The 27,913-nt window shown below is 40.7% G+C and overlaps 1 protein-coding gene across 1 annotated transcript; it reads right to left on the minus strand.

Moving 5' to 3' along the window:
* Positions 1–2,578: 2,578 nt before the first annotated feature.
* LOC106923296 (angiotensin-converting enzyme-like) lies at positions 2,579–27,144 on the minus strand. Its single transcript, XM_088016492.1, has 25 exons — positions 26,079–27,144; positions 20,425–20,592; positions 20,235–20,322; positions 19,375–19,518; positions 19,090–19,281; positions 18,584–18,681; positions 18,326–18,495; positions 17,507–17,730; positions 17,244–17,388; positions 16,983–17,081; positions 15,270–15,392; positions 14,462–14,667; positions 14,246–14,382; positions 13,697–13,855; positions 9,788–9,875; positions 9,526–9,669; positions 8,312–8,503; positions 7,804–7,901; positions 7,484–7,656; positions 6,187–6,410; positions 5,963–6,107; positions 5,758–5,856; positions 5,462–5,584; positions 4,526–4,710; positions 2,579–3,818 (listed from the first exon to the last, which is right to left on the minus strand). Exons 1-25 carry the CDS (start codon positions 26,319–26,321, stop codon positions 3,619–3,621), a joined length of 3,867 nt encoding a protein of 1,288 aa, XP_087872618.1. The 5' UTR covers positions 26,322–27,144; the 3' UTR covers positions 2,579–3,618.
* Positions 27,145–27,913: the final 769 nt, after the last annotated feature.

The following is a 27,913-nucleotide window of genomic DNA, read 5'->3' on the forward strand; positions in this document are numbered from 1 at the left end:
ACAATAAAATTCTTATTAGATAACAATAATTAACCCCTCTACCTCCCAATTTCTCACCTTCTGCAAAGTTCCACTATTATTTGTAGTCTGATTAGCAAAGATATATCAGTCTTGCACAGCAGAAACAGATTTAATCTTGTTGCACAACTAAAATTCAACATGTAGCCAAATATGAGGGATCAGAGCCAATTAGAAATCCAAGAAAAAGTGAACGCCCCAACAGACACTGCACTCTCAAGACATTAAAACATCAATTGTCTTTATTGTCAAATCCATCTATGAGATAAAAGAAAACCCAACACAACCACTAACGTTCAACATAAACCAGGATTAGATTGGTTACAAATAATTGTAATAATTAAAACATATGACAATTGAATATGGTTTCATTGATTCTCCTGTTACTAAACATGAGTTTGATGAAAACTTTGTGACAATATTACATTTAGTAATTTTTGGAAGTATGATCCAACTGAGTGACAAGACTTTTACAGTTTCACCAGTAGTCACTAGTGAGCAATGAACAAAGCATCAAGTAATGAACCTTTTTGCAAAGCAAAGGGCTGGAAAGGTTCATTCCTTCATGAGGCTTCATTTGCCCATCACTAGCTTGTTGTGCTTCGTCATGCTTCGGAAGTAAAAAGCCCGAACCGTTCTTGTGAGACACTAACGACAATAAACACACACAGTATACTTGAAAATGAGGTAAAAACATTGTCCTTTAGAATGTTTAGATACTCAAATAGCACATTTATACAACAACAATGTCAGAGAATATTGCCTACTAGCATAAGCTAAGGTTTATGTTAGTCACAAAGTTAAAGAAAGTAAAACTCACCTTCGTGTCAGTGAATGTATAACGAGGCGTACATCTTTAAACCGTTCTCCATCTTACTTGTTAGGGCTTCGGATCGATGTACATACCTCGGCCAAACCCTGCAAGCACCTAGTGTAAAATGCCATTTTCAATAGATCGGAAACAACCGAGCCCTTTTCCCCGAATGCGGAAGCTGACATGCAAAAAGCCCATTCAGAAGTGGAAGAAGTTGGGTGAAGTCAAGCAGAGAAACCAACACACTCATGAACGTGTCTTAGCTTCATAAGCTTTTCTGCCAGTGTTGCTGTTTGTGGAGATAAAGAATCTCTCATCTGTTTTTTTTTTAATAGATTTTATTGCATTTTTATATTGAAGTTTTCACAGGTGGTGTAGACTTTGTGTAGCAGAGTGGTTTTAGCAAGTTCCAAGGTTCTGTAAAAGCACTCAGAAAACAATACAGCATCGTTCTGATATCAGAAAATATAACTTGTACTTTTGAATACTTTTATATTTTTAAAAGTCATTATTTCCGTACTTGAGGAAACTTTTGACTGAGCAACTTTTACTTGTAGTTGAATAAGAATATCTTAATAAGCAATTGAGTTGAGTATTTTGTCCGCCACTGGTCACAACAGACCGGAGCACCACTTGCTACCGACAAATCTCCAATCAATCTGTCTACTTCCTGTTCTGTATTACTATTACTCTTGAGCAAGTTGCCTAGATACCTAAACTCCTTTGCTTTAATCAGAGATTTACTTCCAACCCAGAAGGGGCAGTCCACCTATGGCCTCAGACCTAGAGAAGCTGACCAGGTTGAATCGTGACCTCAATGTGGAGGAGGGTTTGTTTATCCCCATGATCCTGAAAGACATGTGGACTGAAACTTTGTCTTCTGTCTCCCATGGCAAACTGGGTTCAGGGGAAGGGTTGGACTGAAAGCGACTCATAGAGTCCAATGATATGGCGGGTTAGGGGAGACCAGGACACGGGGTCTCAAGGGTGAGCCCAAAGAAGCTACAAGAAGCACCGCTTATTGGTGGCAGTTGAGGGTGGAAGCCTTGGCATGCTAGTTCCTGGTGGCATAATCTGATAAAGCACTTTCTGATTGAATTTCAGGATTCCGTTGTAGTGTCTTACTTGGTAGGAAACTTTAGTATACTACAGCTCGACTTGTCAATATTCTGAAAAATACCTCAGTTGTGGGGAGCCTCAGTTTTCCACAGTTCTGTTTTTCTGCCAGATTTAGTTCTAAAGCTTCCTCTGGTGAAGCCAGATTTATTTTTATTTATTTATTTATTTTACATCCACCTCAACCGCCAATATCACTAAAGAATGAATTCCATTTTCATTTTTCCAAGTAGACAACTGAAAGTTTGGGATCAAACCTAGTTGGTATTTCAGGTGGTTTATAATTTATTCCATTTAGAAAAAAAATCTCGTTTCAACTGAAGAAAAGCTGAGAACATGATGCTACCTCAACCATGCCTCACTGTTCTTTCAGTGATGTGCTTGTTTTTGTGATAAAGTCGCCTCTTGGAATTTTGGTCAAAAGTTAAACTTTTGGTTTCAGAAAATCATGACGCATTTTCCCCACAAGGTTTTGAGAGGTTTTAGAAAGATCCAGATATATTGTTAGAATAAAATTTTTTGTACCCTTTTCCAGACTGATACCTTTAATAAATATTGATATCATTTTGATTCTTTGCATCCCGAAATCATCCAAAAGGCAAAAATAAGCAAACTCCCTACTAGAAGAGCTGAAGGCAGAATTCAATCTCTTTATTACAGAAATAAAATCAGATGTTAAAACATGTTTAAACAATGAAAGACATACATTTTAAAAACATTTCCTGTTTTAAACTTAAATATTACAAATAAATTACAACTAATGTGTTTTTGCATTGCCAGACAATAATAAATTGAATACAAGCCTAGAGTAAATATACAAATGATCAACCAGAAAAGTTTTTTGTTTTTCTTTACAGTATGAAATAAAACGAGTTCCATGGTCAGATTTTTTTATTCTTTATTCGAGGCAGGTTCCATCTTTTAAAATAAATGACTTAAGAAAATTACCTATAGTTATATTTTACAAAAGTTCAAATACACTTAAAAATTTGTAATATTTTTCAGAGAAACAAAGTCAAAATAAATCTACATATCAAATTAACTATTTTCCCCGTTGTCCACAAGCAGTTTTTAAATGTGCACACTATTTATGTATACACATTTCTATATTTATTGTAATATATTATTTGTTACATAAAATTATTTTGAGTGTATTCATAACAGGTAAGGACAAAATGTCACATTTTGAACAACATAAGGATAAACTTGTCCACTTCTGGTAAAGTACACATTAGAAATATTAAAACATATTTATCATGAATCCAATTGTTAATATTCAACTTGCTTAGACTCTTACAGAACTACTTTGAAGTAAAAGTAGTGGTTAAGATCAAAGCTAAATAACTTCTATGCCTTATTACCATAAAACATCCCAAAAATAAATACTTTAATTCAAAGCCATCAGTGAAACACCAGATTTTTTTAATTAAAGATATACTTCTTAGATAGTATAAAAACATTTAACATTAGTTCCTATTTATATAAACTGACAAAGCAGTTTGAGATTCCTGACATTCAGAGTCATCTTTCAGTGTGGGAAAAAAACAGAAAAGGAATAGTGAACTGTACAGGAAAAAATGTGCTCTGACGTTCTGCAGCTATTCACATTGAGGTTGGCTTTGTGGTTGCTACGATAAAATCAGTCCAGACTTACAGTACTTCTAGCCCTTTTACTTGAGCTCCATCATGGATGAGGACTTATTACGCTTCTTGGACTTCCTGTACCTGTAGGCGAGTTGGATGATGACCACCAGGAAAGCCAGGCTGATTGATAGCAGTAACCACTGACCAGCTTTGGCAGCGACCTTGTCCACTTTCAGTCCCAGGAACTCAACTTTCTCATCATCTTTCGTTGCAACTTCAACTATATCTAAAAGGCACACATAAAGCTAAGAATTAATGAAAATATAACATATTATATAGATTACCAAGCAGTGGACTCTCGGCTACATGGAGAAGTCTGTCATGAATTTAGCATTCGGTTTGTTTTGACCTTCTCCCAGTAAGAATTAAGGATCCACCAAACTGATTTTTTTCACTTCCGATACAGATATCTGAGGCTTAGAGAAACAGAGCAGAACTGACTTGAAATGTTTCCCAGAAAACGGACATAAAAATAGTGAATTAGAAATTTATTTGATAACTGTGCACGAGTACAGCATAATTAAATACAACAATAACTTCTCAAGCTTGGTCAAACATGTAAACACAACAGAACTTTAATTTGCTCAGTCATTGTAATTAGGGGTAGGGGTGGACTGATGGCAGTTTTCCAGACAAAATGTTATTAAATATAGCAAAAAAGTTAAGTTGGCAGCAGTTGGTTGACTTTTTTCCACCCACTGTTAGTAGTTCCACACTACTTTGTGTTGGTCCAGCACACAAAATCCCAACTAGATACACTGAGTTCTTTTATGATGCAACAAAATCAGTTCAATCTCCATGCATTTTTATAGCAGGAAAATGCATGACTGAATAATGCTATCTTGTATGCTGATGAGTCAGCATACAAGATGGGGAACACTCACTGAATACTGCAGTTGTTTGTGTGTGAATGCCTGAATGCATCGATCATACCTGAAGGTCTCCAGGTGTAGTCGGGCCACCCGCGGACCTCGTTGTTCTTATTGTTCTGCTCCTCCAGCCATGTGATGAGAGGTTGGAAGTACTGCATGAGAGGCTGGGCGCTCATCTTGGACTGACCCGTGATCATGGCCATGGCTTCCGGCCATGGCTTACTGTAACCGAGCCGCATCACATCCCTGTAAGTGGTGACGGTCAAAGCAGAAATCAGGAGGAGGAAGATGAAGGGTTTGTTGTTGAAAATATTGTGGTTTGTACTTTTTCACACAAGGCCAGGCAAGTTAGGATGGTCTTTTCCCATACTGCTTTTGAATTCACGCTAGTTTTGTTTATTTAATACAGTAATTAGTTCACTCTGAAACATGAATTACTTCTTCACATCACTAAATCTTCTCTCCAGCCATCAACAGAAGACAATGCTGGAGCAAGGGCGTCAAACTCATTTTCAGTTTGAGCCACATGAAGATCACGGATGTCCTTAAAGGGCCGGTCGTGTCAGAATGTATTGCTAAAACCCTCTAGCCCATTAGCCCTCTCCATTGAATGAGTACTTCTTAAATGAAACATTGAATGTCATTTCACATTGATGTGATTTGACTGTGTATGGATAAGAACTGCTTTGATTGGTTTCATAAAATAACATCATCACCTTCCTAATTTAATTGCCTAAATCATTTTTTTTGCCAAAAGATGATTTAAGCAAAAAAAACAACAACAAAAAAAAAAACTTATTTTAGGAAGGTGACGATAATTATGCACACAACTGGCTTTTTTCAAAGTACTATATTTTTTTCAGGTACATACTGTCTGGAAAACACATGATACCTTTTTATGGCCCACCATAAAATCTACGGTGGGCCAGATTAGGTCCCCAGGCCTTGAGTTTGACACGTGCTATAAAATAATCTGTAGGATTCAGAGTACACTGACCCCAGCAGCTTCCCAGCTTCTTTAGATTGGTAGATATCACACGTGTGCAGAGGCCCATTATGCTTAGCTGCATCACACAGAGCTTTGTGGAACTGAAACTGGATGACGAAGCTGACGAAGTACCTAAAAAATATGAAAATATGCACTTTAAGGATTATGCTTAACCGCCAAGTCATACGTACAATGTGCAAGTCCTATTTTCTTATCTATTTATAGCTGGAGCATGTCAAAGCAGTTATCAAGCTAGCTGTGCTGAGCACCAACACGTCTCATTTGTTTTGCAAACGCAGCACTACCGGACATATGGCACGCTTGCAGGGATGTGGAACTTTGCACCCGGGTCAAAGTCATCCTCGGTGCGGGTTACAGGGGGGCACAGGCCCTGGTACTTCAGTCTGCAATAAACAAAAATCATTTACAAATTTGAGTGTTATTGCGTAATCAACCACTTTATGATGAGCAATTACGATAACAAGCACGTTTATAGCTGAAGTTCTTCACCTGAGGTTCCACCACTCTTTGTTATAATCCGACGATGGGATGCGTCCGTCGAAGACCTTCCACCTCCACTGGTCCATCAGGTAGCCGAAAGGCAGGAAGGCAATTTTGTCTAGCGCCATGCTCATCAAAAAGTTGATGTCACTCTCTGCGCAAGAGTGAGACATTTATTACTTAGAAACAAACCAAAAGCAAAAAACTAATGCATTGCTCTTATCGTGGCTCACCGTGGTTACTTTCCACTTTGTCCAGGAGCCCGATGCTCTGCAGATGTTTGGGCGTGGAGACGGACAGCGCAAGAACATCTCCGATGGCTTCGTGGAAGCCTGGGTTAGCGCCAGTGCGGAATGAAACAGGCTGGTCTTTGTACTGCAGGAAGTACTGCACATGGCCCATCTCATGGTGCACAGTGATCAGGTCATCCATAGTCACAACGGTGCACTGTTTTATCCTGGAAACAAAAGCAGACACGCAATTATAGTTCAGCCTTAAAATCATTCCTTAAAGCTCCAAAGGAGCCACAGGAAACACTGAAACCACAATACAGAAACATTCACTTCTATTCTCTCTCTCTCTTCTGAACTTCACAAGAAAAAGAAGGAAGTCAGACAGATAAAAGGAAAGAGGGTTTCCAGTAAGATGAATACCAGATGTTTTCCCAACTTGCACTTCCTAAATGTATTTGCATGCATGTTATCACTCATCCTAAGCTTACCTCCTAGTAACGTTATCTAAGTACTCTTAATTGCTCTTCATACCTAAGACTAAAAAATGTCTCTGACGAAAATCGTCAGTAGCTGCGTTTCCATTAACCATAAAATTGCAAAAATTGAAACCATGAAAATAAATGTGCTTAATGGAAACACGCCAATTAGGAAAAAGTTTTTGTGCTAGAATACAGTGGTTTTTCGGCCATATTAAAATAGATGTATTTCACAAAACTGTAATGGAAACACTTTTTTTGCATCACACAAGTCACATAAAAAGTTGTGCATCATTTCAACATATTGAATCCATAACTCTTCTGTAAAATGGCCAACTACAATTTTGCCCAAAACGCTGCATACGTAGCTGTTCATAAGTAGGCAGGGATTGTTGCTACAACACCTGAATAAGACGTGGACGTCTCCTCTGATTGGCTGATAGATGATGAGCATTTGGCACCCTGGCTGAATTGTGAATATATCTCCTCTGTCGCTGCCATGAGTTTTAATGGCTTATTTACATAACATGTGAATAAGCATAAAATCCAAAGGGCTGAAATCCAAAGGGATATTCATGCTTATTCACATGTTATTTTAATATATAATGGAAAAACAGCAACTGCAAAATTGTGTTTGTTCAAAATTAGCAGAATGCAAACAAAGATGTGTCCACTTAGCAGCTACTAACTTGATTGGTCAGGTTTTTACGTTATTTTTGGGCTGGAAACTCTGTCAGATCTAGCAACCCTGTGAGTACCCCTGGCTGGGAATCACTGCTGTAAGATCTTAAAGAAAAAGAAAAATCTAACAAGAGTTCAACCTGAAGTCCTTTCGGTTAAAGAAATCCCACGCAGAGGCATGGCACACCACCTGGCGTCCGTCAGTCGGCTTCTCCAGCATGGATTTGTCCCAGAACTCTTGTGGCATTGGCAGTAGACCCAGGGAGGTGAAAAACCTGTCCGATTCCTGAAACATCCTGGTTGCATTCCAGCCCTGAACAAGAACAGCATTGCCTGCATTGACTGTGACATTTTCTCTGGGAATTCAATAGAGGCTTTAACGTACAGAGGAACCAACAGACGGTCTTTGTTTTATGATATTATGATCATTATGTTCTGTATATTTCATGCATTTATTTACCTGCGCCACCATAGCCGGTGTGGCATCGACTTGTGTGGCATCTGGGTAAGGCATGACTAAATCCATGATTCCAGACCATGTCTGTGCCCACATGTTGCCTGAAATGTCGAAGCAGAATAGCAGCACTTTTTATGTCAAAGACTAAGAGGTTAGGGAGCAGGTCACTCTGCCGTGTCGCTGTTTAACCATGTGGGATTTGTGATTGTGACTGAGTCCATGTGGAACTGTCACACACATTCTCACGCTTTATGCCTCTAAAAGAAAATTTGATCTAGCTGAAATCCAAAGGCATCTGCAGCCAAAGACAGAATATGGATGGGATTTACTCCCATATAAAAAAGGAGAGTTGTGGCTATAGTGTTAGAATTCCCAGGATTCTGCCAGAGAGGGATTTTTCCCGCCTTTGCTTGATGTTATTCTCCACACTACTCTACTACAATGAAAATATGAAGCCGGTGCAAAAGCCAAGCTACTGATACATTGTGCATATGGTAAGCTCTACACTTACCCAACAAGTGAGCAGGGATGGGCCCCTTTAAGTTGATGTTATCTGAGCCATACTTTTTGTAAAGAGCCCTTCGAACGTAGGCGTGTACGTTGAGATAGAGCGGCTCCAGTTCCTTCCACAGAGCCTCCAGGTCCTCTTCAAAGGTTGGGGTTTCATACAGGGACCGCCAGAAAGCCCCATTATCAGAATGCCCTGAAAACGGCACCGGAGGTTAACACATGTGTATTTAAAGTGGCACTTTTGCCTCACAGTTTTGCGCTACATTCCTCATCAAGTCGACGGGGTTATGGGTTAACCCACTTTCCCCTGACCGCACTCGCTTGAAGCTGAGATTTATTTGAACTGCTTAAGCAAAAATAGTTATTGTTGGAGGACTGTTAAGCTCAGTTCTGAGGTTTTCAACAGCTGAATAACTTAAAGCTGCAAAAGATGCTGAATAATTCTGTTGTAAATGTTCTCTTATCAGAAAATATCACTTTCCTTCTGTAAATATAGTTTACTTTAGCACACACACACAAAATATGAATGGAGAGCTATTCTTGTTCTGCTCAATGTTATTAATAATGAATCCTAAATATACTTTAGGATCAAATGCAAAATGTATTTACAGTTTAGGTTTTCATAAACAACAGATTAGTTGGTAATTAGCCCTAGTTTTCAACAATTTTTTCTGAACCAGCATATCCACACTTTGCCAATTTGTGCTAATTGCTAACATAGCTTGTGTTAGCTCGGCACATATTGACATAAAACAACACAGGATGGATCCTGTGATTCTGGTTCTGCTAAGAAGTTAGCACCGTCTTCTCCGTTTCCCATTAATTATTTAGAATTTTTCATCAAAATAAAGAAAATATACACCAGTTTCTGCGTTAAAACTTCATAACTGACAAAGAGTTACTTTTGTTTTACCAAGATTGACGACATTTAAAAACCAGTAAAACCTTGGAAAAATTTAGCATACAGGTTAATTATCTAATTTTAACAGTGCCACTGAAAACTTTTTCATGCAGTAAAAAGTCCAAACATTTGCAGCATTAAGGAACACAGTATAAGACACCAGTCTAACATTCTGCATTCACCCATTGTTTATATTTGTCAGCATTCATTTAAATTACATTCCCTGCCTCAAAGGCAACCTGGAAAACATTTCCTGCTGGAGAGAGAACGAGGGAATTGTACATGTAGGGTAAAATTAGATCCAGATGACATACCATTGAGTGTGGCAGCCTTATTGACCAGTTCAACATATCTCTTATAATCGTCACGAATTACTTTGCCAGCAGCATCTCTCCATCCTTTCCAGGCAAACAACAGTTCATCATAATCCCTGGACTCTGCCATGATTTTCTGAAGATCTGAAAACAGAAAGTTATATTTTATTACTACCTATCATGATTAATTAATTAGTTCTATACTTAGCATAAATTTAATCTCTAAATGTTTCTAATTAAGTTGAAAAATTCTTAACTTTACCTGGATCCAGTGGATGACATTTGCCATCTGCCCTACAAACTTCTGCCACACTATATTTGGTTTCCATGCTAGACATAATATTATTCAACTGCAAAAAAAAAAAAAGATAAAACATCAAATTTTCCCAATCATACAGAAATTCACAAATGAAAATAGCTATAAAAAAAAAAAAAAATTCCCTTCTCACCCTCCGCGGGTGGTCTCTTTCATCCTCTGAGCTCGGGTCCTCTACCAGAGGCCTGGGAGCTTGAGGGTTCTGCGCAATATCTTGGCTGTGCCTAGAACTGCACATTTCTGGACTGAGATGTCTGATGTTGTTCCTGGGATCTGTTTGAGCCACTGCTCCAGTTTGGGGGTGACTGCCCCGAGGGCCCCAATGACCACAGGCACCACTGTGGTCTTCACCTTCCAGGCCTTCTCCAGTTCCTCTCTGAGGCCCTGGTATTTCTCCAGTTTCTCATGCTCCTTTTTCCTGATGTTGTGGTCACTTGGTATTGCTACATCCACCACAACGGCTTTCCTCTGTTCTTTATCCACCACCACAATGTCCGGTTGGTTCGCCATTACCATCTTGTCTGTCTGGATCTGGAAGTCCCACAGGATCTTAGCTCGGTCATTCTCCACCACCTTTGGGGGTGTTCCCCATTTTGACCTCGGGGCTTCCAGTCCATATTCGGATATATATATATATATATATATATATATATATATATATATATATATATATATATATACTACCCCAGAGACTGGGTATGTAGCCCCAGTAATGAACGAACCATCAAAGCTGAACGAGGCAGCAGCTGACCTGAGAGAGAGAATCATGGTCCGAATGAACACGAGACAACCCCGACGCCAACCACAGCGGCTGAGTGAAGTACCATCAGAAAGTCTAATTGAAGATGTGAATGCAGCATTGAGAACAATCCCTACCAACACCATAACAGAAACCAATGAGCTGATATACAACTCAGCATCAGTTATTCTTGAGATGCTTGGCTATAAGAGCAACCATGAGACCCAATATCCACCATGGAAAAGACGGTTAGAGGCTAAGATCAAGATAACAAGGAGGGAAGTGAGCCAACTGTCAGAGGTCCAGAGGGGTGCAATGAAAAGATCAGTACCTAAGAAGTACAGCCAGATGCCCATACCTGAAGCACTTGAAACTGACAAACAAAGACTCCAAGCCTTGGCCAGCCACCTAAAGAGATACACAAGAGAGAATGAAGCCAGGAGGATTAACTGGCTCTTCTCCACCCAACCAGCTAAAGTGTACTCTCAATGGCAGACCCACCAAGGCTGGAGACTGAACAATACTGGAAAGGCATAAGGGAAAAGGAGGCGTCCCACAACAGCAATGCACAGTGGCTAACCTCTCTACGAGATGACCACAGCAACCTCCCTGAACAAGCCCCAGTAACCATCACTGTGGCAGATGTCCAAGAAAGAGTCTCGGGTATGAAAAACTGGACAGCACCAGGACCTGACATGATCCATGCCTACTGGCTGAAGAAACTCACTGCCCCCCATGAGCGACTGGCAGCTCAACTGAACCAGCTGCTACAAAATGGGACTCACCCTGAATGGTTAACTGAAGGGCACACAATCCTGATACAGAAGGATCCCTCAAAGGGTTCAGTCCCATCCAACTATCGGCCGATAACCTGTCTCTCTACAACATGGAAGCTCATGTCAGGCATCATAGCGGCTAAGATAAGCGGACACCTGGATAAATACATGAGCATGGCACAGAAGGGCATCGGCATAAACAGCAGAGGAGCCAAACACCAACTCCTTGTAGACCACACAGTCGCCCGAGACTGCAAAACCCGACACACCAACCTGTGCACCGCTTGGATTGATTACAAGAAAGCCTATGACTCAATGCCACACACTTGGATCATTGAATGCTTAGAGATATACAACATCAATAGGACTCTAAGAGCCTTCATTGCAAACTCGATGGGGCTGTGGAAAACCACCCTTGAAGCTAACTGCAAACCATTTGCACAAGTGTCCATCAAATGTGGCATATACCAAGGAGATGCTCTGTCCCCACTGGTGTTCTGCATAGGCCTGAACCCCCTCAGCCAAATCATCAACAAGACTGGCTACGGATACCGACTCAAGAATGGGGCCACCATCAGTCACCTCCTCTACATGGATGACATCAAACTGTACGCCAAGAGCGAGCGAGACATCGACTCACTGATCCACACCACCAGGATCTACAGCACTGACATTGGGATATCATTCGGACTAGAGAAGTGTGGTCGGATGGTTACAAAAAGAGGGAAAGTCGTCCGCACAGAAGGGGTCTCACTCCCAGAAGGAACAATAGCAGACATAGAGCACAGTTACAAGTACCTGGGAATACCACAAGCAAAGAATACCACAAGCAAATGGCAACCTCGATGAGGTCACAAGGAAAGGAGCCACAGCCAAATACCTCCAACGAATAAGGCAAGTCCTGAGAAGCCAGCTCAATGGCAAGAACAAGATCCGTGCAATAAACAGCTATGCCTTACCAGTAATCAGATACCCTGCCGGAATAATTAGCTGGCCCATGGTAGAGATAAAGGCCACGGATGTTAAGACTCGGAAGCTACTAACCATGCATGGAGGGTTTCACCCCAAATCCAGCACCCTGAGACTGTACACAAGCCGTAAGGAAGGAGGCAGAGGACTAGTGAGTGTGAGAGCCACTGTCCAGGATGAAACATCCAAGATCCATAAATACATCAAGGACAAAGCCTCAACGGACGATGTGCTCAGCGAATGTCTCAGACAATGGGAAACAGAGGACAAGGTGCTGGAGGAACCATCATGGGAGGACAAGCCCCTACATGGGATGTACCACCGACAAATAACTGAAGTGGCTGATATCAGGAAATCCTACCAATGGCTGGAAAAAGCTGGACTCAAGGACAGCACAGAGGCCCTCATTCTGGTCGCCCAGGAACAGGCCCTAAACACCAGAGCAAAAGAGGCTCAGATCTACCACACCAGACAAGACCCAAGGTGTAGGTTGTGCAAGGAGGCCCCTGAGACAGTCCAGCACATAACAGCAGGGTGCAAGATGCTGGCAGGGAAAGCGTACATGAAACGACATAACCAAGTGGCGGGCATAGTGTACAGGAACATCTGCGCAGAATATGGACTGGAAGCCCCGACATCGAAGTGGGGAACACCCCCAAAGGTGGTGGAGAATGACCGAGCTAAGATCCTGTGGGACTTCCAGATCCAGACAGACAAGATGGTAATGTCGAACCAACCGGACATTGTGGTGGTGGATAAAGAACAGAGGAAAGCCATTGTGGTGGATGTAGCAATACCAAGTGACTACAACATCAGGAAAAAGGAGCATGAGAAACTGGAGAAATACCAGGGCCTCAGAGAGGAACTGGAGAAGGCCTGGAACGTGACCACAGTGGTGCCTGTGGTTATCGGGGCCCTCGGGGCAGTCACCCCCAAACTGGAGCAGTGGCTCAAACAGATCCTAGGAACAACATCAGACATCTCAGTCCAGAAATGTGCAGTTCTAGGCACAGCCAAGATACTGCGCAGAACCCTCAAGCTCCCAGGCCTCTGGTAGAGGACCCGAGCTCAGAGGATGAAAGAGACCACCCGCGGAGGGTGAGAAGGGAATTTTTTTTATTTATATATATATATATATATATATATATAAATTGAAATTGTTCTTGTTAGTAGAAAACAGGTACGAGTATGAATGTCATGTTTGTAGGAAAACCAGCAGTAAAATAAGCTCTGTGTTTGTCTTGGCAGCTTGGGGAGCTGAAATGAAACAAATCTGTAAATATGTCCTGTCTTCAGATACTTTACAAGAGCGTTAGGTGCATATCCAGGATTATATTATATATTGGTAAGATGAATTCATTCCGTTCCCACCTCTTCCAGTTCTTCAGTAGGCAGCGCTGCCTTCTCAAGGTCACTGAGTTTTTTGATGATGCGTTTGACCGAGGGGTCCTGGAAGTCGGAGGTGTCGTACTGGCGAGCCTTCCGGCCGTACTCCAGGGTGTGAGCCGCCATCTCCAGGTCCTTCTTAAGCTGGAGAACAACAAACACTTGGTCATTAAGACTGAAGAATAAGATGGATTACTGCCAGAGGATGCCCCAGAGTTTGTAACATTTAATTAATACACTCTGTTAGAAAACATTTTTTTTCTCCTAAAACCTTTTTTTGGATGAGAAATATTAACAGAAATGAACTGATATTGTCACAAAATTAAATGAATAAAATTAGTATAAAAACTTGACCTGATTGAGAAAAATGGATGTTATCTTTTAATTCAGCGGTGCAAAATAGTCCTAATTCAGTTGAAAAAACTTAGACGACTTCCAAAAAAAAATTTTTTTTTAACCCGGTGATCGGTGTTCACATGCACTAAAGATGACAGCGGCAGTACAGCAGCTGAAGTGACATTCTGTTGCCCTCACCACTTCCTGGTTATTAGCTTCAGTGATGTCTGTGTTGTACTTCCAGTTGGCCTCAGTGTAGGCATTCCACACTATTTCAACTGTGCTGTTATATTCATCCAGAAACTTCTTTGCATCAAGCTCGTCTGTATGCTTGTCTGTTAAGAGAAGAATCACAGTCGGTTGAGACAGTAAATACTCTATGGGGCTTTTAATGTCATTGCACTTCAGCATTACCGATATCTTCAGGGTAGCCTTCAGGGATGGGTGGGACCCAGTTGAATTCAGGCCATCCCAGGGTCTCATCCACATTTTGCTGTTCCAGCCACTTGATTATGGGCTCAAAGTATCTCATCAGGGAGGTGGCATTCATCTTATTTGTGCCTATAGCTTCTTGGAGGACTTCAGGCCAGGGCTTAGAGGAACCTGCTTCAAGAACTTTTCTGTTGAAGGGAGAAAATGTAGAGCATGTTTATGTAGGACAGTGCTTGAATGTGTCGGCACATGTTACCAAGGTGTTGGATCTGCTCTTTGGATTGTGGAACTTTGTAAAGTGTGTCCTTTGAAGAACGCCGTACTTGGCGTTCGTTACTGTGTGCCGGCAGTACAACGATCAGTATTTGCTCTGAATTCTAAAGGTAGGCAATATTGACCGCCAGCTCCTCAGTGTAGCCAAATGTTACTTTTAATGTTCAAGTAGTTAGTTTTGTATCATTTTGTCTTTTTCTTCTTTTTTTGTATATATGCTGTATCTGTAAATCAAAAAAAATAACTGCGTTAATGAAACATGTTGACACGCAGTATTTGCTCTGAATACTAAAGGCGAAGCCGCTGCGCTGTCGGGTGGTCCGAATAAACGGTCCCAACCACGATTTCAACCGCCGTCTGTGTCAGATCCTGTCTCGTTTCCTTCCGACAAAACCCTTAAGAACACACAACGCAGAGTCCAGGGAACAGTGAGGACTCATCTCGCACAGATTGGGTTACATTTACTTTCTCAAAACTGTGCATTACTGATGCTGTGAGATAAAGATGTCGTTCCTACCGTAGAATCTCTCCAGCCTCTGCGGAACGGTAGATGTCGCAGGTGTGTAGTGGTCCTGTGTGCTTGGCTGCCTCACAGAGTTTCTCATGAAACTGGAACTGGAGGATGAAGCTGACAAAGTACCTGCGAGACACAGGAAACCACATTCATTAGAAGGATTCACTTTGTTCCATATGTTTCTCAAGTGCCTGTATGTCCCCCGTTTCCTAAAACAAGCCAGAACATGAACTCTTCAATGACCTTGGCTTCTGCAACAGGCTTCCTTTGTTGTTGGTTCAAGGCAGCAAAACAAAGCGGCAGACAATGGGATCATTTCCACTCATTCTTGCGTACTGAGTGGAACTGGAACCAGTTTCTTCACATGTAGAGAAGAACTGGGTGAAAGTGTTCACACTAGTGATGTGACGTTCATGAACGATTCTTTTGACCGCCTCTTTACCCTTGAAGGAAATAACTCTTTTACAACTTTGCTTGTTTACAATGCTCTGCTCACAATGCAGTAGCTCTTGTAGTAGTATTTAATTTAAAAAACTTAAATATATTTAATGGGAGAATAAATATAGAAGAAAGGGCTGGACATGCGAGCAAAGAGTTGATTCTCACTGTTGGACGCTACTTCTTGTTTCGCTTTACTTAATGTTGATAGCTAAGTGCTGTTTACTGTTGGTGCATTGTCTTCATTGTTATATTTAATAGGGCAGAAGAGGATTTTTGTTTCTGCCATAGAAATTTAAATTGACTTTTTCACCTCTGTTTTTTTTATTTTCCTTTTATTTTGTGTCAATATTAAAAATAGCACTAAAATGTTATTAATTCACACAACTCATACTTAAAAAAAATTGCATGTGTACTTGACATTTATATGCTCAAATTGTATAAAAATATATACATCATATTTTCTGTAAGAACCTGCTGCGGTAATCTACTTAATATGTATGATTCAACTTTTTTCATAAATTTTACCACAAAAACATTTAAAATAAAACTGTTGCAGATAAGATGGATTGATCTTATAAAAATGGATAATTTGAACGGCTCTTTGAACAAATTTGGTTCCCTTCAAAGAGCCTGAAGTCTCATCACTAATTCACACAGTTTCAGTGTCTCTTCACATTGTCTAATTACAGCCAAAACTTCACTGTATTTATTGAGATTTTTTTATGTGACAGAACAAAGCGAATCGCATATAAAACAGAACCAAAAACAGCATGGACTGAATTTATGTTGCACTTTACCAGTCATTTTGACCACTCAAAGTGCTTTACACTAGAGTCACATTCACACACTGATATGCAAATCAGTAGGCAATTTGGGGGTAAGTGCCTTGCCCAGGGGGGCATTGACATGTGGTAGGAGGAAGGTGGAATCAAACCTACAACCTTCCGATCACAAAACGACTATTCTACCCACAAAGCCACAAGTGGACGTTTGTCTGAATTTGTATTCAAATCAGTGACTACTTTGTCGAACCACTTTTCACTAAATGCAGCTGTAGGTCAATGGACTGAATCTCTACCCACTTTGCACTACTAGAGACTAAAAAAAAAAAACTAAAAAAAAACTGATGCTCACTAAGATTGAATATAGAACATATAATAACACTATTTTCTGAGTACTGCATAGATTCTCAATTTAAAGTTTTCTTTCCCTCTAAACACTGATTGTGTGTTGTGTTGTGTTGTCGTGAAATTGTAAATGCTGGAAGAGGTCTACCTGATGTATGGCGTGTTTCCAGGAATATGATACTTTGCTCCGGGATCAAAGTGCTCCTCTGTGCGGCTGGTAGGTGGGCAAATTCCTTGGTACTTTGTTCTGTGAAAGGAAGAGTTAATGAGACACTGACTCAAAATGAGAAATAGTTTTTCAAATGTTTTCTCACACAGCTGTTTGTTTTTATTCTTCCCCTTTATGTTGCATTTATCAAACATGACTAAGTAGATTTTGATTAAGAGTTGTTCTTGGATTTAGTCCCACCTGAGGTACCACCATTCCGAGTTGTACTTCTCTGGAGGAATGCTTCCACTAAACACGCCCCATCTCCAGAGGTCAATGAGGTAGCCAAAGGGAAGGAAGGCTATCTTCTCCAGAGCAGTCTTCAACAGGAAGTTCAGATCAGTTTCTAGAATTCAAAAATCCAAGATTCCTCTTCAATGTATTTAAGTCTTCATTTCTATTTTTTAATGACAGTACTCTAAGTTTGCATCTCTTTTAACTGGAGGCCATTCAATGATTGTTACCTGTGTCAGTGGCCACAGACTCTAGAAGGTTGATCTCGTGAAGGTGCTTGGGTGTTGAAACTGACAGGGACATAACGTCACCGATAGCTTCATGGAAACCAGGGTTGGCTCCACGGCGGTAGCCTACAGGCTGATCCTTGTACTGCAGGTAATACTGGATGTGGCCCATCTCATGGTGCACAGTGAAGAGCTGTTCCATGGTCACTGTGGTGCACTGCTTAATCCTGAACAGGATGAAACACAAACAGTAATGTACAGATTGACTTGTAAATGGTATTTAGTCTATACATGTATAGCACTTGTCTAGTCCAAAATGACTCCAGAGCGCTTTACACTACATTCAGTCAGTCATTATACTTCTACATGCTACCAAATCACAGACTGACCAAAGAGAGGCTGCCATCCACTGGTGCCACCAGACTCTCTGTTTGCCACCAATAGCCAAGGTTGTGAAGTGTCTTACCCAAGGATACAAATATAGAGGCAGACAGACAGGGCTTCAACCAGCAATCCACTACCTAATTTGCCACTGTTGCTGCTAACAACTATAGACACTCTGCAACATGACGTTTTGTTGTTTGTTTGTTTTTTGCGCTATTATGCTTTTGATGTGGTACACTGCACAAAATTAATACCTTCATTTCCAGGTTTCATTATGGTAACAAATTTGTTCTACTATGGCTGTGCAGCTATGGATGGCAAGTAAAAGAATCGCCTTTTTACCCTCCAGCGTTATGGATGTAAACAACAACATGCAATATGTCTATAGTTTGTGTTTTCTAAAGCAGATGCAGAGGTAATACAGGTTAGTTATTTTACCTGAAGTCTCTGCGGTTGTAAAAGTCCCAGGCAGATGCATGGCACACAACCTCCCGACCTTCAGGCTTAACAAGCATCGACCCTTCCCAGAACTCTGGAGGCATCTCCTTTAGACCCAGAGAGGTGAAGAACTCCTCAGCTACACGGAACATGTGTGTAGCATTGTAGCCCTGAAAAGACCAATGCCATTCAACAGTTAGTTCATTGTTTATCTTTGCAGGCCATAACAATAGCATAAAGTCCATCTTTCACACATACCTGATTGACCATCTCACTGGTCACATCCAGGTTGGGTTTGTCAGGAAATGGGATCATCATATCATAAATGTTATTCCATGTCTGGGCCCACATATTTCCTGTGTGGCAGGATGGAAACATACTTAAAAAGCCATTCTGACTCACTGTGCGAGATCCTACGTTAAGGCATTCTCTTCAGTGCGTATTAGTAGAGAGCTCTCTGACCATAAAAGGTCTATATCATGTTACTGGGCTACAGCTGTCTGATATTAAGGGAGATGTTTATCGGGGACAAAATGGATCATTTGACTGGTAAGAACGTAGTTTCTGCAATCACAGAAATCACAGAAATTTATAAATGAAGTTTATAAACTTCATTTATAAATGAAGTTTATAAACTTCATTTATAAACTATAAATGAAGTTTATAGTGGAACTAAGCAAAGCCGACCTTTTCAACTTTTTGTATGAAAGAAAAATGCAAATGGTGAGCGTGTGCTTTCATCGTGGTAGCTGTGTGCATCTTACCCAACAGGTGTGCAGGGATGGGTCCCTTTAGGTTGATATATTTGGGTCCATAGAAGTTGTAGAGCTTGCGTCGCACGAAGGCATGCAGGTTCAGGTAGAGCGGTTCAATTGTCTTGTAGAGATTTTCTAAATCCTCCTGAAAGGTTTCCGTCTCATACCAAGAGCGCCAATCAGCCCCAGTGTCATCAAAGCCTTTGAACAAATTCAGTTTTCACAAGTTTTGGTGTGTAGCATTTATACCTACATCTTTTGCCTTTTCATTCTGAGCCAAATTAGAGTTCTTACCATCGAGCTTTGAGGCTTTGTTGCTGAGCTCCACAAACCTGGGATAATGCTCCTTAAGAGGCACACCTGATGCATTGTGCCAGCCTTCCCAAGCAAACAGTAACTTCTTATAACTCCTGGAGTTGGCCAGAATTTCTGTGAGTTCTTCAAGACAAATGACAATTTCCCTTTAGTTAGACAGACACAGGAAAGGTAACATCAATCAATCATGCAACGCAAAGGGAAAGTATGCTAAATTCCCTGTAATCATCTTGATGCATTGCTGCTTGATTATTTCCTGCTCCCCAAGAGGATCATATGCTATTTATCAGGGAGATTAAGTTGATTTTAACAGTGTCGGGTTTTTCATAGACGTTCAAGCATCTCTTCTATACACAAGGTCAAATGGTGGAGAAAAAAAGGGTCGAAGTTCATGTGTGGTTTACGCACATGAACTTCGACCTCATCTGCACTGTGGATAGCTTCTATAAAAGATAAACTACTCAACATTATGGACGTAATGAGCTCATTTCAGTTTATGAGCAATTCTCTAAGGTGATTGTGTTTTTCACTCTCCCTGTACGTGCTGGAGAGCATTTTCTAGCAAACGCTTTAAGTAGTTGTAGCTGACAAACACAAAAGACCATTGTTCTCAATGAATGCCTGCACCTTCCATGCCATGAAGATTCGTTAGTGTTTCACATAGCACTCTCGAGAAATCTTCAAGACTTCCTCTAGAATTCTTCAGAAATTATACCCATCCTGTTACTTCTAAAAGCTGATAAAATCTCAAGCACTTACAACTGTTTTGAGTACATTTCCCCCATGCAGAGTTCACTCATGGATCTTGCCCCTTAAAAACTAAAGACTGTTTTACATACCAGGTTCCAGGCTCCAGCTTATGTCTGGCTGTGGGTACACCTTAGCTGTTGAATAAATACTGTCCATGGTGCTCAGGATGGTGTTATACTAAAAGCAAAATAAAAGATAAATGAGCAGGTTCTGTGAATCAAGTAAATCTTTGCATTTTTGCATCGTATGTAAACATTTGATACATGAAAAGTACTAGACCTCCTCTCGTTCAGCCTGTGGAAGGTTGGCAGCTCCCAGTGACTTGATCTTTTCAATCAGCTTCTTGTCAGCTGTAGTAAGATTGTTCAGGGTATCCTGAGAGAAGATGTTCTTGGCCTTCCCCCCCCAGGCCTCAACAAATGCTTGTTCTTCAAGACTTGCAAGTACCTTAAGACAAGAAGCGTTAGAAGTGAGTGTTAATTTCTGTGAATGCATTAGAGCAAAATGTGGACCCCCCCTTCCATCCTCCCATTTAGAAAACATTAAAGCCTGAACAACATCCATACAGCCATCACCTTCCGCTAACTTCAAGATCAGTTCACAGGGGGTGACTTTGAGGAGGGAAACCCCCTGATGATCTAAGCTCATTCTGGGGGATTCAAACCCGTTTCCATGTCAGAAGTAATATAAAGTCCCCCATCAAACATGTTCTCAATCTGCCCCAGGTTATCCTTCCAGTGGGATGTGCCTGGAATCGGTCTCAGTAGGCATTCCAATAACATGACTATTACTTGTATAAAAGACACATCCACTCCTCTGCATCAAGCAAACACTGATTGCTAGCAGTGTCATTGAAACCTATTGCCTCAGATCAGGATGAACTGACTTTCATCTCGGCTTCTTCAAATTTAGGCTTCAAAAACACCCTAGAACATGATGAAGGTTGTGGTCTGGAAAGGCCAATACATCATCAGCAATAAGCATAGACGAAACCTGAAGGTTCCCAAACCAGACACAGTCTTTCAAATACGTGTCCTCAAGATTCTGCTCATAAACGATACAGTCACGGCTGGCCTGTCCGTTTTGTATCCTGTGTTTTTGCCTGGTTGTGTTTGCTGTGAACAGAGTGCTGCCTTGAAAGTAGGCAGGGATCGTTATATCAAAAATGTGTCACTTCATCTACTTTGTGCCACAACATTGAGCTTGGGTAACAGTTCATCATCATCATCATACAAGTAATTACATTCTGGCAGCAACTGTACGGCACTGAAAATGACAACGTAGCATTTAACAAATTAATGTTAAAAACCCCTAAAACAAAAAAATCCTAAAAACCTTCTGTATTGAAAACCTTTCTGAGCTAGAAAGCTGACTGTATTCACCAATCAGGACTGATTAAAACTCTCCATTTACAGTTAGAGAAAGGACTTGAAGGACTCATTTTATGTTCCCGATCTGTTAATGTTCCATTTCTGGGATCAATAATGTGTATCTTATCTTTCTGCAACATTACCGCCTCATCACCCAGAACTTCAATTGAAATAAATGTTTCTGTCATGTGTTCCTGTTTTATTCTTTATGTACTCACACACCTTCAACACTCCTCTTTGTCTAAACACCCAGTTTTGACAGTGCAATGACTATAAGCAATGATAACGTCACCCTTAATGATAAGGGTGATGCAAAAAGGAAAAACAGTATGACATCACAGGAAGAGATTTGGTACATTTGGATCGTTTGAACTGTACCCACTTTAAAACATCAGTTTATTCTTTTTCAGTAGACTTTAGCATGTTATCTTCCCATATGAGGCTGTTACTGAGTTGAACACTGTGGTTAAACTTCGAACAAATTACTGATTTGTGTATCTCAGAGAGCTCCCAAGTGCATTGGACTTTAAAGGTCTAACGAGCATGTCAGACAAAATGTTACTCAATGCTCGTAAAGATTTAAAATAAAGACAAAGATAATGTCATTTTACAAACAGATGCATTTAAATAAAGTGGAGCTAGAAAAAGTCTAGCTCTATGCTGAAATGTTATGGTCTACAGAATCATGAGGATCACTGACAGCCTCAACAAGCAGGGAACTGTTGAGTCATCTGGTTGTTCAGACTGCAGCAGTGCTAACTGTAGCCTTTCATGAGTTTGTGGGATGATGTGAAAGATTCTGATCCCATTTTCCAGCAGGACTTAGGACCTGAAGCATCAGGACCTGCTGTAATGACCACGCATCGCTGTGCGGTTACTGGTTGGCAAACTGGCTTGAGCTAAACGCTACAGAGAACCTATGGAGTGTTGTCAATAGGTTTCAGATTTTAGTGTAAAACACTTAGTGGCTTTACAAAACAGTCTGTTTATATCACAGTGTGATGAATCTATATAACTAATTATATAACTATAATTACTAAAATCAACTTTTTAATGATTATCATTTTTTGAGATAAATGTGCAAAGAACTCAAAGTTGTGAAGGTCAGAGAGAACAAAGAGTGAGCTACTTATGGAGCCGTTTGTATCCCTGATACAATTACTGAGGCCCATGGAAGTGTTAGAAATTGCCCTGCAGTTTGTATCTACGGTCTTTACTTGAGCTTCGGACATCACTTCCATTGATTTTTTTTTTCCTTCTCCAAAATCCTCCATTACACCAACCTCGACAACAATTCACGAGCCTGTCCCTGTATACTGACAGTCATAGCACCACATCTTTCCTCTGGGATCAATAATGTGACTGACAAAAGCAGAGGAGATTATATTTTTAGAAAAAGCTTTTATCTCTGCGCTACACTCTCTCGCCTACAGCTCCAGTGAATCTTTAAGGCTTTTCTTTACGGCGTTCTGAAAGGTCACGGACATTCCCGCTCCGTGATGGCAGTGCTTAACGAATCGGTGGTTTTGGAGGCTGCTGGAAACCAATCTTTTCTCCTGCATCTGACATTTTAAAGAGAGTTGTGACCTAAAACAACACATGTTATACATTTAGTAAGTTGACAGCATATGGACAAACAACGTATTGTTACTCAATTGTTACCATTTGCTGAACACTGACATGAAAAATAAAATTAAAAAACTGTCACACGAACTATAACACACAGAACAGCAGATTCTTTCCACTGTTTTTGTTGAAGACCCATATCTCTTTCTGTCCACACAATCACTGAAACAACAGACTGCAGTAAAAGGAAAAGTGGCTCTGAGTTGATGTATTAACTCTGACCTTTGTGCTCTTCCTCTCTGACCATCTCCACCCGCCCATTGCCCTCTTTAAATCTTTTTTTTTTTTTTCCAGAATGCCAGCAGCCATCCATGTTGGTTATTACCTTTGTATAAAATAAAATACAATAAAGATAACTACAGGCTGTGGCAGATGTATTTCAATCTCCAAGGTCCTGTTTATTGTTGCTTACCAATTAACTGCTCCACAACTCATTTATTGTTACATAATCAACAGTATAAAGGTGAAGCATTGCCAGGTTTATTTATTACAGGCAAAGTTAATATTCAGCATTCAAACATTTCATGATCAATTTTCTCTGAAATTCAGACATATTCATTATTATGATTAAATTATTCACATTCAGACTCAGAACTGAAGTGACCTAACTTATTAAATTATAAAAAATAAATTTGGTTAATGAACACATTTACACCCTGTGAATGTAGATGTAGATGCAACAGGTCAACTATTGTGAGTAATCTGTTCATTTTTCTAAGAATGTGGAGTTCAGAACAACATGTAGAAATTCATGTGGGCTCCACTCACACAGCAGGTCAATTACAACTTTTTGCTGAAATCCTTTTTTGTTTTTGTTTTTTTGCCTAGTCATTCTCACTAAATTAATTAAATGTGACTGCAATCAGACTTTGTGTAAATGAAATAAGAACCTAACATATGTAAGTAATAACGAATGCTGCCATCTGTGGATGGATTTTAAAGTTGTTCAGCAATGTTAGCCAATAGTCACTAGATCAATTAGATGGAGAAACCTAAGAAAACATGTAACCACGACTACCAGCAGTGGCCTTTTGCACAGCATTGACTGCAGCGACTGTAGAGACGTCTGTCTGGATGCGAAGTTGGACCCAGAGTGGAGGGACTGTGATGTGATGAGCTTCACTGACACAGATCACTTTCACCAGTTTCATTTACAGCCATTGTTTACGTCCAGATTTACAGAGGTTTTCTTCTTCTGGTGCAGAATTTTGATGCATGTCTCACGTCAATGACATAAAAGTTAGATTAAAATGCAACACGACCGTTCTGACTGCAGATTATTTGAAAACACAGATTGGATTATTTTGTATGTGACAGATCAGTCATTCAGACTGCCATGAAAATGTCTGATAGAGGTTGAACTTAGCCTCCGGATAGTCAAGATACTAGGATATTAGATGCTGGGCTGTAACGTAACTTTATTACACCAGTTTTTATGATTCCACCATGGAAAAATTATTCCAAAGCCTTACTGAATTCAGAGAAGACAGAATTAAAGAGACTGTTTATTTTTTTGGTAAATGAATCAATCACTGAGTCATCTGCATATATTCTGCAGACACCTGGACATAACGATTATAAATTGTGTAAAGAAGATTTGTCCAAGAATGAAGCTTTAGTGGACACCTATGAGGAGGCTGGAAGATTTGTAAACTTTCTTTTCTGTCTGAAAATGTATTCAAAAGTTTTTTTGTTCTGAAGGTTTCTGTTTGTACGTTTAATGTCCAAATGTGCACAACTTTTAGAACCATGTAGTGGAATCGCAGTGCAGCGTCGGACATGCAGAATGACAACAGTTTGTCAGTTTAAGATGCTTCGCCTCTCCTGGCTGCAAATGGCATTTAAACATTTCAGGAAAAAAAGACGAGCAAAATGTCTTTTCTTTCAACCTCGAAGAACTTTGGTTAGCAATTCTTCAATCTCTAACTGCGAATGCAGTGAACACTTCTACAACATGTGTATTTGGATCAGGACTCCTCAGGATTTAGCACTTAGCCCCCCCCCCCCCACACACACACACACACACACACACACACAAACAGCCTCTTACCAGTTACACTGTGTCTAGATATTTGACTGTCCTCTAAAGTGTTTCAACAGCTGTGCAGCACACAGATTAGGCAGTGTGGTGCCAAAAAAATAAACTTCCAAAAAAAAAAAAAAATGGTGGACCTTGAACATGGTGAATGAAAGGAAAAACCTCATTGTTGTGCAGCAGGTGCTTTAGTCACCAGAGATAATTCTGTAAATATTGATATTGATATTGAATCATGTTGGAATGTATGTGGGAATGAGCAACATGCGCTTTTATTGAGCAACATGCGTGTTTTGATTTTATTGTGTTCAACATGTGTTTGTATTGTTTGCAGTGTGTTTAATTGTGACAACAGCTTTGCTGAGTGCATAATGATGTCCAAGTCAAATTTCCCCTATGAGAACATTCAGTAGTGAATGAGATCCAAACACAGTCAGAGTGAAGCTAAGTACTTTCTGTGAGGCACCAGGGGTCTTCAAACATCTGTAAAATATAGAGAATGCCGACAGGAAATAATTATTCCGCCATCTTTTTGGCGCCCCCTCTAGCATGGCGCCCCTATATAATGCGTACCCACTTTTTTCCTTCCTTTCTTTCTCTCTTTCTTTTTCTCGTTCTTTCTTTCTCTCTTTCTTTTTGCGCCATTCCTCACAGCCAAATACATAAAGTCATAAGAAGAGTCCTAATAATGCATGAAAGGAAGCAGCAGCCAGCAGCAGCACTTCTCTCCAATCTGATTTTATTTCCAATAACCCTGGCTGCCTGCGTTTGCAGGAAAATGAGCACACGCAGCTGGAGGGAGATGAATTATATCAATAAGCAAGTGGAGCAGAGCTCAGTTCCGTGAAGAGAAACTTTTTCCATGCGAAAACTAAACTGTTCGCTCCCCCTGCTCTCCTTACCTGCAGCTTGGAGTTGTGCTCCGTCAGGTTGGTGTTGTAGTTCCAGCTGGCGGACACGCTGTAGAAGAACACCTCCTCTGCGGTGCTGTTGTAGTCACTGAGGAACCTCTGGGCACCGTCGACAGAGTTTGCATAGTCCCCTGGCAGCCAGTCGGCTGGCAGAGCTTCACATAGCAGCAGGGCTGGCAGCAGCAGCAGCGCCGCTCTCACCAGCCTGCGCGCCTCGGGAGCCATGGCTCCCATCACACACAGAGTGGAGGAAAGAAAAAACACTTAAATGGAAAAGTTAAGTGGAGCAAAGCGCAGCTACACCTTCCTCCACTCCTCCCAGAGTGAAGATGTAGACAGGAATCGGTGAGAGCTTCTCTTTAAAGTGCCACTCTAACCCAACCCCGTTGGTTCCAGCCCTCCCTTCAAACAGCCGGGAGCCAAACAAATGACGGCCACCAATCAGAAGAACAGGAACTGGCGCAGGGAACAGCGCCAGGTGAGTCTGATGGACCCCCACCCGCTCCACCTTCGGCTACTGATCCATTCAGCCTCGCAGCGTCCGGTGCGCAAAAAAGTTGTGTGCGCAAACGCGCCTCGTCGTCTGGAAAGATCGGCGGACGGCGTGCAGATCATTGCGCACCGAAGCCGCCTGCACTGGATCTGTGCGCCTTTTCATGCCAGCAGAGTGACGGCTCTTCAATAAGCAGCGCAGCGGAGAGTCTGGGAGGGACTCCGCATATTTTACTCCCAGTTTCTCCGTTTCAGCCTGGAGACAACAGAGGGAGGGGTGGCTAAAAAAACAAAAGAAAAGAAAAACAGGAGAGGGGGGAAGAGAGAAAGATAATAGGAAGAAACTGTAAGGGAGATGGAGGGGTTCATACACTATAATGTATTTTATTCATAACCGGAAGTTACAACAAATATTTGGTGTACAAATAAATGTTTTCTGTTTCCTGTCATTCTAATGTCACAAATCTTTTCATCCTGTTACGTCATATTATAGTGAGCAAATAAGTTGCAGCTAAGTTATATTTTTCTGTTATTATTCAATAGATTAGTGAGAAAAATACAAACAAAAAAAATCCCCGGTTCAGAGTGCTGCATCCTCAGTTAATAATGGAAAGTGAAGTGGAAGGAAAAAATGTGTCAGAAAAAAAAGTGCAACAATAAAAGGGGCTCCAACCTGGTGGCCAGTGAGAATACATAGATACATTAAGCACACAGTGATCAGTTTTAATGATTAAATATTTATTATGAAAGCAGCCAGATTTATTTAAAATGTAGAAGTCGTCTTCTGTGGCCAACACACTCACTGAAAACCAGCAGACATTAACTTAAGGTCATTTAAAAAGCTGGCTGTTCACATTAAGTCACATTGTAGTATATTTATTAAATATTAAGAGGACAGGAATTTTCTGTCAGGAATGTTCTCATTTTAGAAGGTTTGGAATCTGCAAAAAGAATGTAAATATATCCTAAAGTGGACGACGGGCTTTATTTCTCTACATGTTGCTCACTAAACACAGAGCAGCATGGACACTTTATTATTATCCCTTTAGATCTTCCACTTTATTTTCCCTGGAATGAGAAATGTTTTGTCTTACACAGTTATTAGGAAAACTGAACGAGCCAAATCCACTGAGCTGCTTTTGATCCAAAGCTGTTGTAACTTAAACCCACAGAGAGAAAAGTTTACATGTATTTAAGAAACATAAAGCATTAAAACAGGAAGATAATAAGAGTTTTGGCCATGACGACAGTCGTCATCAGTCTGACAAAGTCAGATAGGAAGTGGCAGCAGTGACTCAGTCTGTGTGTGTAGAGCTACAGAGGAGACGCATCAG

This window comes from Poecilia mexicana, unplaced genomic scaffold (assembly GCF_051168715.1).
Source record: "Poecilia mexicana isolate PSO_F unplaced genomic scaffold, ASM5116871v1 scaffold_19, whole genome shotgun sequence".
NCBI classification, from domain to species: Eukaryota; Metazoa; Chordata; class Actinopteri; order Cyprinodontiformes; family Poeciliidae; genus Poecilia; species Poecilia mexicana.